This window comes from Sturnira hondurensis, unplaced genomic scaffold, assembly GCF_014824575.4.
Source record: "Sturnira hondurensis isolate 20B ecotype Veracruz unplaced genomic scaffold, ASM1482457v3 Scaffold0020579, whole genome shotgun sequence".
NCBI classification, from domain to species: Eukaryota; Metazoa; Chordata; class Mammalia; order Chiroptera; family Phyllostomidae; genus Sturnira; species Sturnira hondurensis.
This window is the reverse complement of record NW_028093210.1, coordinates 1,082,528-1,097,513: the sequence shown is the minus strand read 5'-3', so window position 1 is coordinate 1,097,513 and position 14,986 is coordinate 1,082,528. Positions and strand designations below refer to the sequence as shown.

Genomic DNA, 14,986 nt, shown 5'->3' with positions numbered 1-14,986 from the left:
AATATCATCATTTACATCATGCTACTTAGCAATACTTAATAAATGTGTTATTACTTTATTATTATTTTTATCTTTCAATTTATCCTCGGCAAGTAAACCTTTGAAAATGTACAATATATGCATATAATATTTTACAAGTTAAAGAATCACAGGTAAGAAGCAATTAAATTACTTAGAATGATGCATTTTGAGAAGTGAAAGAAAACTGACTCATCATCTTTTTTTATTTTTTTTAATTTTTTAATTTTTATTTTCAATTTTTTAATTTAATTATTTTTCAAGTACAGTTTTCTGTCTATTACTCCCATCCCATCCCACCCCCCACCCTCCCCCCTCCCTCCCATTTCCACCCTTCTCAGTTGTTGTCCATGTATCCTTTATATAGGTTCCTCTAAATCCCTCCCTTATTTCCCCTGAAATTCCCTCCCCTCTCCCCTCTGGTCACTGTCAGCCTGTTCTCTATTTCAGTGTCTTTGGTTATATTTTGCTTGCTTGTTTGTTTTGTTGTTTAGCTTCCTGTTAGAGGTGAGATCATATGGTATTTGTCCTTCAACACCTGGCTTATTTCACTCAGCATAATGCTTTCCAGTTCCATCCATGTTGTTGCAAAAGGTAGGAGCTCCTTCTTTCTTTCTGCAGCATAAAATTCCATTGTGTATATGTACCATAGTTTTTTGATCCATTCATTTACTGATGGGCACCTAGGTTGCTTCCAACTCTTGGCTATTGTAAATTGTGCTGCGATGAACATTGGGGTGCATAGGTTCTTTGGGATTGGTGTTTTAGGGTTCTTAGGATACAATCCCAGCAGTGGAATTGCTGGGTCAAAAGGCAAGTCCAATTTTAGTTTTCTGAGAAAATTCCATACTGTTTTCCATAATGGTTGTACCAGTCTGCAATCCCACCAACAGTGGACCAGAGTCCCCTTTTCCCCACACCCTCTCCAACATTTGTTGTTTATTGCTTTGTTTATGATAGCCATTCTCACCGGTGTAAAGTGGTATCTCATTGTAGTTTTAATTTGCATCTCTCTGATAGCTAGTGATATTGAGCATCTCTTCATGTGTCTCTGGATCCTCTGTACTCATCATCTAAGTTAGGCTAAAAATCTTGAATATTCCTAAGAATCACAAAGAGTTTTTAAAATCACTAATGACTAGGCTCTAAACCAGTTTCAATTCATTTGATTTCACGTATGTTCATGGCCCTGTTTGTTTGTTTTAATTTTAAGAATACTGAAAAACTATGATTATGTACAAGGGTGAGAACCACCAATTCATCGTAAATCTTCCACTTCATAGACAAGGCAATCCGAATTCAGACAGTGCTTTTCTATGACCGTCCAACTATGCCTCCTTTAGAGACAGAACTAACCCGGGAAAGAAGGGCTCCTGATTTTCACTACGGGGTTGTTTCCACCAGCCAACAAAGTGGCCATCATCCTCTTAGCAGTTTTCTAAGCATTTTATGTGAATCAACTAATTTAATCCTCCTAATAACACTAGAAAGTAGGTCTATATAATTTTATATTTCTTATTTTACAGATGAGTATAGGGAGGACAAGAAAGCGTAACTTGAGTAATTAAACTCCCTGAGGTTATTTGGCTAGTACACCTTAGAGCTGTGATTAGAATCTACGCCATAAGGCTCCAGAGAATTTTCTCTTAACCATTGTTCTTGAATGACGGCACTCTTTCCATAGCATGTGCTATGGAAAAACAGCCCCACGAGGGGCTGTTTTATTGTCGCATGAAATGGCACATACTGAGTTTTAACTTTGGAGAGCTATACATAGTTTATCTCAAAATTTTCGCCCTTATTTGGTGTATTCTATGGAACACTCTTGACTAGATTTTTTAAAAAAATAAGTGACATACTATTGTTTAAACCTATAGCTATAAGACTTTAATTCTTGAAATTATGATTCAAGATATTTTATGTTTACATTCACAGATTAAAATGCGTTAGTGTGCATATGTTCATTATTTATTTTTGCAACTTACTTTTAAGGATAACTCTAGTCTATTATTTCTTCTGCCAATTTCCATACATTGTCTGGTCGTGAGAATTGTCCATATTAAGAATGTTACTTAAGAATGTGATTTTGTGTTACATAATGAATAATGGCAAGTCTTTCTATATTTACAAAATCATCAGTAAAATTGCTTAAATCAACAAAATGTTTTATGTACTCTATAGGGACATAATTTATTGTCAATCAATAATGATTAGTTTAATGACAGAGCTGGCAAATGAGACATCAAGAGCTCAAAGTTACAGTAAGATAATTTTTAAAAATATCATGCATAAAGAAGTTATAAAATATCAATATTTATGAATTTTTCAAACTTTGTGTGTGACAAATTGTAAGTAAATATTAGTCTCATAAACTTGATATGAAATTTTGCAGTACCTGTTTCCTTGCCATTTTAAAACAGTTTGAAATTGGAATATCTTTAGTGGCACATGTTTTGTAGATTCTATTCATCTTATAATGTAAAGCTGTAGAAAGATCAGAGTTAAGCATGTAAATAGAAAACAGGTATTTTATGATGGACAATGAATTAATATTTTATTTTATAAACTGCAGGCATTATTAAATACTGCTGACGTATTTTTATCTGCAAGACATTAATAGCAATAGTCTTAAAATTTTTTTCTTCCTTTTATATTCTAAAATGCTATAATATATATCCTCAAAATAGAGTGTTAAGCTATCTTTGAATAAAATCTAGTTTTTTATTTATACTACAGTTAATAATGACTTGCAATTTCAGTGCTACTTATTAGCAATGTTTAATGATTAGGTTTTAAATATTTTAATGACTATTTGTAGGACTTAACCTCCTGTCCCCTTACCCTTGGTCACGATAATTATCCTTTGGAAAAACAAAGTGAAAAAATAATGCTGACCAATTGCTAGTTTTAATCGGTAGGCTGCACATTTTCAATGTAATTTTTTCAATTTATCATGAAGATGTAAATGGATTTCAAAGTTGATTTTGCTTTTGACTAAATTATTTATGCAGATTATGATGCAAATTGATGCCCTTGAGTTAGCACAATTTGACAATTGAATGCCACTGACACAGGCAAAAGAAACATGCAATGTGGGAGTCAGTCTGTAGAGGCATTGTGAGTATGGTCACTGGCAGTTATGTTACGTTTGTCTTGTGCATTGAGCCAGATAGAAACTTAAAGACTAAAGATATTTGTAAATTCAAAAGCAAAATTATTACTCACATAATCTTAGTTAAGCAAAAACATAATGATTTTTAGAAGTGCATATTTAGTTTTCTCCCCCCTAAATTTGACTTGGTAATTTGGTTAAACCTATTAGATAAATGGTCCATCTACATCAATCAAAAGACATATATATATGTTATATATAAAAATAATATGTATATATCACAATGATTTTATAAAAAATAAATTTATTTTGCCCTGGCTGGTGTAGATCAGTGGATTGAGCACAGGCGTGCCAACTGAAGGATCGCAGTTCATTTCCCATTCAGGGCACATGCCTGGGTTGCAGGCCAGTTCCCAGCATGGGACTCATGAGAGGCAACCATACACTGATATTTCTCTCCCTCTTCCTCTCTCCCTCTCTCCTTACTTTCCCCTCTAAAGATAAATAAATAAAATCTTTTTAAAACATTTATTTTAAATTTTTCAACTGAAAATAATTTGATATTATAAGCAAACAAATATATAGTAGTTTTTCTCAATCTTAATTCTTTGAGGTAATCTGGTGAAATAACAATATGGTTACAAAAAAAGAAAAACTTGTGGCAATCACTTTAAACAATTACGTTAAAATACTTTATAAACTTCAAACAATAAAACTCATAGTTTTGATAGAGATAATCTTATTTTCAGGCTTCACTTACCTTTATTCTTCTGAGGTACTGACAAAAAGGAAGGCAATTTGGAAATACAAATTTTACTTTTAACAAAATTCTTCCACTTGTATAGTTGTTAATCTGAATTAATATTCTCTATGTCTCTCCTGGATTAACAAAAGATCCCATGTCATGTTGCTTATTAAATATTTTTAACAACACCCTTGCACTAGTTACGTCATGGAAGCACTCTAAAGCCCTACACAATGCAATTAATTTGAATTCACTTATGTTTATTACTAATTATGCAAAAAGATTACTAATGTCAGAAAATAAATTAACATAGAAAGCTTTTGCAATGTCAAAGTATCTGAGATTTGATGGACTTTATTATGATTCTTTACAATCTGTACACATTTTATTTAATTTTATTGCCTTGTTACATTAACAAGGACTTCTAGTTTGATGTTGAAAAGGAGTGTGGTGCAAGGCACACTTACGTTGATCCTAGTCTTACTGGGAAAGATTACAGTGTCTCACCACGAAGTATGCTGTTAACTCTAGGTTTCCTTGTTGCTAATCTTAAACAAGTTGAGGACACTGGCCTCTATTTTTATCTTGCTGAGAGGTAGTTTTCATCATGATAGGTGCTGTATTTCATCAAATGCTTTTTCTGTACTGTTATTATTATGTGATTTTTTTATTCTGTTGATATGATGGATTGTGTTAATTGAATTTCAAATGATGTACCAGCTTCATGTACCTGGGAAAATCCTGCTTTGTTGTGGTATAGTAAAAGTACTTTATAATAACAAAATAATAAATGATGCAAAGAATGGAAGGGAGAGATCAGGAATTAGTACAAACTAGTGATAGGACTACAAATTTATATATAAAAATTAACATAATATATGAATGTATAGTTCAAAGTTAAGGAGTAGATTTAAATTCAGTTTATATGTAAATAAAATAGTGAATATTAAAATATTAGTGATTGAACTGTGATAAACAGTGCGTATAAAAATTGGGATGATGTTAAATTAATATTTAAAAAAATTAGAGAGTAAAATGCAACTATTAAGAAAAAAGGAAATGCTGAATGCCTATGAAATAAGCAATAGTTCAAAGTTTAAAAAGTAAAATATTTCAAAAAAGTAAGTAGATAAGTAGAAACCATTAATAGAGTTTATAGAGTTACTAGAGTTAACTTCATAAACCATTAATAGAGTTTATCTAACTCTGTTATTTAAACATGGTGTTTTGGAAAAAACCTACAAACTGGATGGACCTCTGAAAAAATCGATAAAGAACAACAAAATAAATAATTCAAATAGTGAAATATCAGAAATGATAAATGTCACATATATACTTTCCAAATAATAAAATGATAAAATTAGTAACCTTGTGCCACAATGTTGTAAATTTAGTTAAAAATGAAAAACTCCCCAATACCTATTAAATTGATACAAGAGCAACAAATGACTTGAATATATCTGTATATCCAGAGGAACTGAATCCACAGTTATAATATTTTCCACATGAAAGAATTCAGAGCCCGCAGCTGGGTTTGTTAATTCTTTTTTGCATCTAAAAGTAAATAACTTCAATTATTATGCAAACTCTACTAAGAAAACAAGTGGTAATATCTCTCGAATTAGTTTACGATACTATCATTAACATAACAAAATCTAACAGGAAATTAAAGATAAAGGGAATTAAAAACCTCTCTATGAACATAAATGTAAAACTTTTATGTTATTAAAACAGGTTATTACCAAAACAAGCCCCTGATACATAAAAAAAGGAAATATATACTGACCGAATACTTTCAGAACTCCAGCTTAGTCTGGCAGAATTAAGGAGAAACATCATTCAGTCACTACAATAGATGCACAAAATAAGTAGCAGGCAGATTAACTATCTAGCATGACTTAAAAATGAATGTAAAGTAGCATCTTTAAACTTTCCAGTGTGTAACTTGCCAAAACCTGCAAGAAACATATGGTACAACATATGTTCCAATTGTTAAATTAAGTGAATTGCATGTTATAATTATCTTAATTCAGAATTCGACATTATATTAGAGGTTTTGGATTTGCAGGGTATCAAGGAAAAATATTATTTATTCCAAAATATCATGAAGAATTTATGCTTATTCACTGATGGTGGGACTTAACACCCAGTAAATCGAAGACTGATGACATTCTCCAGAATCGCTGTACTGCCTTGAAGAAAGTATCCTTGAACCCTTTTCACCTGATGACTGAAAAAAAAGAAAAAAAGATCTACACATAAAAACCAGGTAGATTGATAAGAAAGTTCAATTAAAATTGCAAGTATAAAATCAACATACAAAAATCAATTATATTTTTACATTGCCAACAAATAATTAGGGGGAAACAAACTTCCAACATTTCATTTACAAAATTATAAAGACTGAAATTTCTGTGTATATTGTAAACACGATAGGATATAGTTTGCAGATAAATATAAGACTTTATTGAGAGACGTTAAATACAGTTCCAGTGTAGTGAGATATTATAATTCGTGGATTGGAAGACTGAATGTTGTAAAGGCTTTAATTTTTCCTAAATAAGTTTAGGGATTGAAATAAATCTCGGATAACCATATATTATGGAATTGATACATTTTAAAAAATATTTATAAGAAAATACAAAATGGGAGGAGATATTCTTCTAGGTATAAAAAAAAAACAGTGACAAAATGAACAGAATATCCCTACTCAGACCTAAATATAAGTACACACAAAATTTATTAAAATGGTAGAACTATGAAGTAATAAAACATGAATAATATTTTCAATAAATAACACTGGGACTATTGGTTATCTTTTTAAAGGCAATAAAAATCATTTAAACATGTTCCTCAGAACATATTTTTTAAAACTCCAGACTGATTATGTATTTTAAAATCATATATAATTTATTATGTTTTATATATATATAACTTATATATTTAAAAGAGAACATTTAAAATAAAACAAAATTCACTATCAAGCAATGATGGATACACAATACAAATTTCTGCATATATTTGTATTGTACTGTATTTCTGCAGTATTCATATATTACTGCAAATTTCTGCAAAATATATTATGGAGAAAAAACACAAATTGAAGAGCAAGCAAATGTATTTGTCATATATATGTATGTGTGTGTGTGTCAATGAACCTATACACAGAATTAATAAAGCACCCATAGGTCATTGTGTATCTGTAGATAGTCAACCCCACAGAAAATAAGTGCAAAACACTTGAATAAGTGTTGCAGTATAGAAGACAGACACACAAAAACTACACATTGTATGATTACATTTTATGAAGTTTCAAATATGAGACCAAGCTCCATTGTATAAGAATGTATATTTAGATGCCTAAAGAAAGTGATCACCAAAAAGGCAAATTATGATTTCTTCCTTCTGGTGGGGATGGTATTGAGATCTGTCAGGACTGTGGGCAAAATCGGGAATTCTGACAAATTTGTATTTTAAATCAGGAGGTTTTTACATAGGTGTTTGCTTTAACATAATTTGTTAACCTGCATATTTATACTTTTTAAATGTCTTTTTCTGTATGTCCATTCCCTGATACAATGACAGTGTTAGATAAAAGAAATAGAGTGACTGGGAATTTGTTAATGTACAATGTCCGTAAAAATAATATTGATGTGTGTGGTAGAAGCAAAATAATTTTTAATAATCATAATCAGTGAAATAATTCTAGTATAGTATCTACTCTGGATATAAGTTTATTAGATAAGACAATTCAAGGCTTAGTTCGCTAAGAACCTGTTGTCTACTGAAGACCTTTTGAGTGTCAAAGAATTTATGGCAGGTATTTTAATTAGCTATTAACTATTAAAGTACAGTTAGCATTTAAGTAATACATAAAAATTTATTAAATGAACTTCTTAAAATGTTTATTTAAATATGCACATATAATTTAATTTTTAACCACCTGCTTTTCTGTATGCAAATTTTAAATAAAAAGAAAAAAGGAAATAATAAATGGTGAAGTATTTCCAAGGGAAAATAATTGTATTTAAAATATTTATTAACTTTTAGGGTTTCATTTGGTTAAAAAATAAGCCACTGAATTTAATTGACCTAGAAGCTGAACATTATAATAGTCCCAACCGCCCTAATTAGTAGGAGAAACTGAACTTTTACCACACAACCTTCAAATCATCTCTTTGAATTTACACTTTGCTTCTAAATCTCACTGTTTTCCCAAGTGTTTCACTTGTCTCATTTCATATTGTTAATGAAACAACTCAATCAACAAACCAGGTTTGTATGTGATCAGATTTCCACTGAGGTGGAATGAAAAGCCAAGCCTTGTCCTACAAGCTTTTATTTTTATTAAAAAAGAAACACGTCAGTACCTTATAATAATGTATTTAAAATTTGCCTTTTAACACGGTCATATTATCTCTACACATACCCGCCCCCCCAGCAAAGGACAGATCTGCAGGGAAACAATCTTAATAAGATGTAGCCAGCTTTCCTGTTTTACAAAAGGAAACACCGACACTTTGAGTATTATTACTAAGCCAGGATAAAAGCCTTATATCATAAGCAGGTTAGTGGCATTTGGAGCTGTTCCTTGAAAGAAATGCTCTGGTGCTCGCTGTGAACGTCAGGAACACCACCTGAGCACATTTGCTGGCTCCTCTCCATCTGGAAGTCACACAACAAAACTGTACTTTGGTTATACAAAGGGAACCTCTTTCCCCATCCAATTTGGACTAGAAAGAGCCAAGGATGCCACAGCACACCTTGATGATAACCTCTGCCAGACACTCCAAATAGAAGAGCCAGACTCTAAATGGTAAAGCATTTATAGTCTTTGCAAGCAGAATGCTCTGAGAGCCATGGGTGCATAAACTTCGTGTGCATTGTTAGTTTTTTTGTTTTGTTTTGTTTTGAAGAGGTTAAGGCTGTTAATGGGACATACCTCAGGTAATTGGGCTCTGAGGAAAGTGAGAATAGTTTTTTTTTTCCATGATACCTGAGGTACACAAGAAAGTATGACCTCTAATGCAATTTTAAAAATGTGAAAATGAACAAACAAAAAAAGAGCCAGTTATTGAACCATTTAGGGTAACTCCCCAAGACTGCATTTTGATAATAAAATGATAATAAAAGGAAATAATAGATGGAAGTGAACAATAAATGTGCTTGATGTACATTCTCTTGTCATGTCTTTTATTGGATGAATTCAGCTGGAAGTCAGCTCAAAAAAGGTACTTGAGAAACCTAATCTTTCATGTGTCAGCCTGACCCTCTCTCTGTCCCATAACAGAGTAAAGTAAAAGTAGAGTGAGAAATAGATCTGAAAGCAAATAGACAGTTAGGACATAGTCCCTGAAAAAACAATTTATCTTCAAGCAATGCTGAGTAGACACGATAAGTCAAGGAAGCTGAAGTGAAGTCATGATCTTGTGTACCACAGAGCAACCAATCTACTAAAATGAGCTAGAATTGCCCTGGCAAGTGTGGCACAGGGGATTGAGTGCAGGCCTGCACATGCCTGGATTGCGGGCCAAGTCCCCAGTAGGGGTGCCTGAGAGGCAACTATACATTGATGTTTCTGCCCCCTCTCTATTCCTCCCTTCCCCACAACTAAAAATTAATTAAATAATTTAAAAAATAAAATAAAAACAAATGAGCCAGAATGTTCACACTAGCAAAGGTAGTTGTGTGTCTGTATGTGTGTACTGAGGTAACTGGTTCAATAAATTCAACATTTCAGTGCCCAGCTTTACTATTGAAATACTATCTTAATCACCCACACAACCACCAGTGAACTTAACCCTGGGAAAGGAGTACCCCCCTTTCATAATGAATAGGGAAAGAAGTATTCCTATTCCGTGATCCTTGGGAAGCCTCAAACATCATGAGTTGTAATATTGTTACTGGAGCAAATAAGCAGAGCTTTACCCCTCAAAGTATTCACATGCCCTTGCAGTGCAGGGCTTACCCGCTGATGTGTCCATCCAGAACAGTGGTGATACGGCCCAACTCAGTGGACTAGAGACCTGTCCAGAGGCGTAGAGCATAGCAATGGCGAAGTGGCTTAAATGGCAAAGATTAGTATCAGAGCAGATGGATTTATGGCTGCAGGTCAGACTCCTCTGGGGTTTGCAACAAACCCTGGTATATGTTAAAATATAGAGAGATAAATATACACATTTTTAGAGAACAATATTTGATTCAATAAGAAAAGATAGGGTAACAAAATTAGGGTATAGATATTGATGAAATTTTGTTTTTCTTAAATACTGGCAAGATCTTCTGATACCTAGGCTATCTGACACTATTAAAAAATTAATCGCCCTGGCTGGTGTAGCTCAGTGGATTGAGCTCGGGCTTGTGAACTAGAGTATAGTGGTTCGATTCCCAGTCAGGGCACATGCCTGGGTTGCAGGCCAGTTCCCAGCAGGGGACACAAAAGAGTCAACCATACAATGATATTCCTCTCCCTCTCTCCTTCCCTTCCCCTCTAAAGATAAATAAATAAAATCTTTAAAAAATAATCAAAATAACATAAATCTAATAATAAGTTTTCTGTTAAATAACTGTGATTTTAGCACTGGAAATCACATCTAGATGTACTGTATTTGAAATTTAATAGTGTAAATTATTGCTACTATACACATACACACTTGCACATAAGGCAAAGTAGATTCCTGTAGCCTTGTCTCCAAAGTTGTTGAATACATTTTATAATGTGATCTAATGCAACATAAGACTATAAATATAAGTAATGACTTTACCTAAGCTCATAGAGTATATATTGTTATTGCAATTTACATTATTGGGACAAAATATACATGGCATATTAATTACAATATTTATAAAATTTTTAAAATACAGGGTCTAGCACAAATAATGCTCCTTTTTATTACAAAATCTTTTATTACACAGTTATAATCATGTAATTCTGTGACATAACAATATCACACTCAAGCACATCATATAAGATTTTAGGTGATATGTTCAAATTAAAACTATAAATTATTACACTTACATTATTACCCTACCAACCACACTCAAGCAGGCTGTATGTCTGACCTTAAAAGAGAATCAAAGACAAAGTGTGGTTTGTTATTTGTTAGGCAGCCAGATGGTTGGGGCTAAACATTTACTCTTGGGTGTTCAATGTGATATCAAAGAATGGGAAAGCAAAACACCATGTCTCACAAAGCAGAAACAAGTTTAAGTACATTCACATGGAGGTAGGACCGGTCCATTTAAGGGGCCTTTGCTTATACATTTCTGCTCACTGCCACATTAAACCATTCAGGATTAAATTAGCCTCCTAGCTGGAAAAAAATGATACACAACAAATTGGAAAAAAATGGACAGAAACAGTGCAGGTAACCCAAGGTAAAATTCTTTCAAGAAGTGATTTAACTCACCCCATTGAAGAAACAAATTAAAATATGTTTTAAATCACCACTAAAGAGAGTATTTAGTTCAAGAAATCATGTTACTAGCACACTTATGTGTGGAGGCCACTGCCTAAATTTGCACCTTTGTATTTCTGGATACCTTTTTATCTGATATTTTATGAAAAATAATCACCTGTGGTATTCTTTGGTTTGCTGCTTTTATGTAGAAATGCTTAATGTGCATACTGTCTGAATTAGCTTAATATTAGTTGTCATTATCTACTTAAATAAATAATTTTCCTCTGCATTTTCACTTTGCTAAAAACCAAATTTTTAATTACATAATTGTAAATAAACATTTAGGCTTTCAGAAATGTAATTTTCACTCAAATAGTCTTGTTATTTCAACATTTTGGCTTAGTCACTCACACAAAAGTCACTGACCCTTACGTTCCCAGGCCTCTCTGCTTCTCCAGAGACCCCATTTCAAATACCCAGGCTCTTTTTGCACGTGGAATGCAAAAGAGCACAGGTTTATTCATTATCTTTATAAATTGGGGTATATGTGTTATACACCAGGTTTATTCATTCTTCATCTTTATAAATTGGTATATATGTCTTATACAACTAAAGAAAAATATAATTATTATCGTTTGTAAATAAATGAAATTCTCGTTAGTGAAGAATCATTTGTATATAAGAGAAGAAATGTAATGTATTCATTTTAATTTGCACCACCCACCAAGGGTGTTGTTAAGCAAAGGTACTTTTTAACTGTTATCATCTTCATACAGGTCATTTCCAGCTTAAGGGAGTGCTGAGTGGTCCAAGAGAGGGCCTTCCTCCCCACTGCAGAACTGACGAGGATGTGAGGTACATGAGGTTTCGGCAATCCGGAAGAGGTGAAATCTCAGGGAGGAGGCAGACTGATGTGGGTAGTGAGAAATGCATGTAGTAGATGCTGTGGTGGGCTACCACCAAAGTCAGCGCTTCAGAGTTCAGGTTCTCTTCTCTTCAGCTGCCCAGATTTTGGCTGTTGAGTCCTTCCTAAGTCACTGCCTGCTTCCAGCTGAAAAAAAGAGTTTCTTTGCTTAATGCTATACTTATCTTTGGAATGACTGAATTGGGAGTACGAAATCTCTTTCCCCTTCCTTTAAGTTAGGACGACTCTAAAGAGATAGCCCAGTTCAAGAAGGATTGTGGATCAGCTGAGACTTTTATTGGGCTGAATTGAAGTTAACTTATTCTCTTTGCCAAGGATTTCCTCTTCTTCAGAAAGCACGCCCCAGTGTATTTATTGCATGACAGTCTCCATCTCTGTCCCAGGAACCCTCACAGGAGGGTTCTCACAGGAGGAAGAAAGAGAACAATTCATGGGAGAGTGCCTAAGAAAATGGTTTGGTTTGAAAGAATTCTCAGTTTGGGTTTTGACTTAAATCTTTTAATTTTGGCTATAAACCTGTCTCTACTTACCCATCAAAAGCGTTAATAAAATAATACTATTTGAGTGAACTTCTTTACCAAAAATATATGATTCTAATAATCATAACCTGTGAAAGGTTATATACATTTCACAAATCAAATCAGTCTGTTGCTAGACATCAGCTTTAGAATTTAGTCTATGGTTTGGATGGAGGGATACAGTTAAATAATCTCAACTACAATTGAGAAAGTTATTCATCATTTATTTATTAATATGATTTGTTGATGATTTGTAGAAAGGAGGTGAAAAAGTACTTGGCTTGTGAAACTATATAACCTAGAAATAGATGTTCAATTTATTCATAGATATCAAAAGACGAAGATTGTCCAGTATAATAAAACATCCAAATAACTAAACAAGAGTCAGAGAGAACAATGATCACTTCCTCTTTGGAAGATCCAAAGAGGTCTTCTATCACATTTCACATATGTAGCAGATAAGGTTGAAGGGAGAAAAGTTTCTAATTGTCTGAATGCTGAGGTAAAAGTTTCCATATTAATTTAAAATTAATTAGCAAGAATATGAGAGGAGGAAGAGCTGCAATGACAGGAGACAGGACTGGTCATTAGGTTTATTATGGGAGCTGACATCCAAAATGGCATTTAGAATTGGGATACCCAATAGGTTAGCTACTTGGGCCTCAAACAAAATACCACCTCCTCCTTAATTGCTGAAGCTGTCATCTTCTTTGCGCTGTGTTTGTGGAAGCTTGTGTGTCCCAAGCACCAAGAAATTAGTGTCTAGTTAGTGGTGGTAAGAGGAACAATGCTTGCTACAACCCTCTGGAATATCTGGGAGCCTTAGAAAAGAAGGCAGAGCATCAGTTTGTGGGCGAGACTTCCAACAGTTGGCCACTCCCTGCCCCTATGTTCCAACACACTACCTGATGAAGGGGTAGAGAAGACCATTCACTGACGTTAGCATGTGTGTTTTATAAGTAATCTTGGAAGTGATGGGTTCTTTTTTTGGCATAGTTCAATTTTTCCTTTACACCTGACTTTCAAAATGAGCTGTTTCTAATTTTTATGTGAAGATGAAATAATCATCATTTACAACATGAAGTGTAACCAATTAATTCTTAGTGGTCATTGCCATGCAATAAAATATATCTATGTCAGATTATCATTGTTATAAAAAACACATCGTTTCAACATTCTAATCTATTAATAAACTATCATTTTAATATAATTCTTTGCTCACTTATTGCAGTTATTTGAATACACACACAGAAGTGAAATTTACGTCACCTTAGTAAATAAAACGTGATAATAGATAGAACATTTTAAGGATCATAACTGACACATTAAAACTGACACATTAGCATACATCATAACTGGTGCATTAAATTGAGCTGAATACAGCCCTCACTGGCTTAGCTCAGTAGATCGAGCATGGGCCTGAGAACCAAAGGATCGTGGTTTGATGCCCAGTCAAGGCATGTGCCTGGGTTGCAGGCCAATTCCCAGCAGGGGATGCACAAGAGGCAACTATACATTGATATTTCTCTCCCTCTCTCCTTCCCTTCCCCTCTAAAGATAAATAATAAATAAATAAAAATTTAAAAAAAAATTGAACTGAATACATATATATTCTCTTCCCTTAAGTGGATTCAAAGACACTGACCCAGTAATCTATCTGAAGCAAGAATGAAAGCAACCATTCTGAAATTAGGAACAGTAGTAGTTTTACAGCTCACAATAATGCCTCTTTGGAGCAAGGCAATTAAATGTTGCATCCAATGAAAACTACCATGAGGATTTAGGAAGGTAAAATGTAATTAACTAAATTAGATGTAATGAAAATGCTGCACTTAAACAGTAGTAAGATTGTGTAGAGACTTGATATACTATGGTGGTTTGTGGTCCAGTTGAACACCTAGATGCAATTAAAAGACATTCCCTCTGAAAAGATCAAGAGATTTTTATCAGAGAAAATTGCTACTGCTCACCAACTCCTTCCTAATGAACTTTCAAATGCCCACACTACACATGTGCCAGTTGGCCCCGTTTTGCCTCCCAGCAGGTGGCTGCATCCAAGCTCATGTCACTGCAATCTGGATGATAGCGGTGGAAAGTCCCAAAGTCCTTCAGATCTAGTCTCATATTCAGACTCTTGCAGTTTGCAATTATTTACCATTTCCTAATAAAGGATGTATAGGATATAGTTACACAGCAAGAGCTATGATATTAAATTACTTCCATCCATTATAATCCCAACTAAGAGTTAATATTGTAAAATAAGCATAC

At 33.5% G+C, this 14,986-nt stretch overlaps 1 protein-coding gene and 1 non-coding gene across 2 annotated transcripts in view; one reads left to right on the top strand and one right to left on the bottom strand.

Moving 5' to 3' along the window:
- Window positions 1-5,994: 5,994 nt before the first annotated feature.
- LOC118975795 (protein DPCD-like) overlaps window positions 5,995-14,986 on the bottom strand; it is a 115,978-nt gene continuing 106,986 nt past the window's right edge. Inside the window, 1 exon segment of the mRNA XM_037029930.1 lies at window positions 5,995-6,105. Within this exon segment, the coding sequence (XP_036885825.1) occupies window positions 5,995-6,105 (111 nt within the window).
- Window positions 6,038-6,128, top strand: LOC118975837 (small nucleolar RNA MBII-202). Its single transcript, XR_005064151.1, has one exon. It is a non-coding gene; the product is annotated as a small nucleolar RNA MBII-202 (small nucleolar RNA).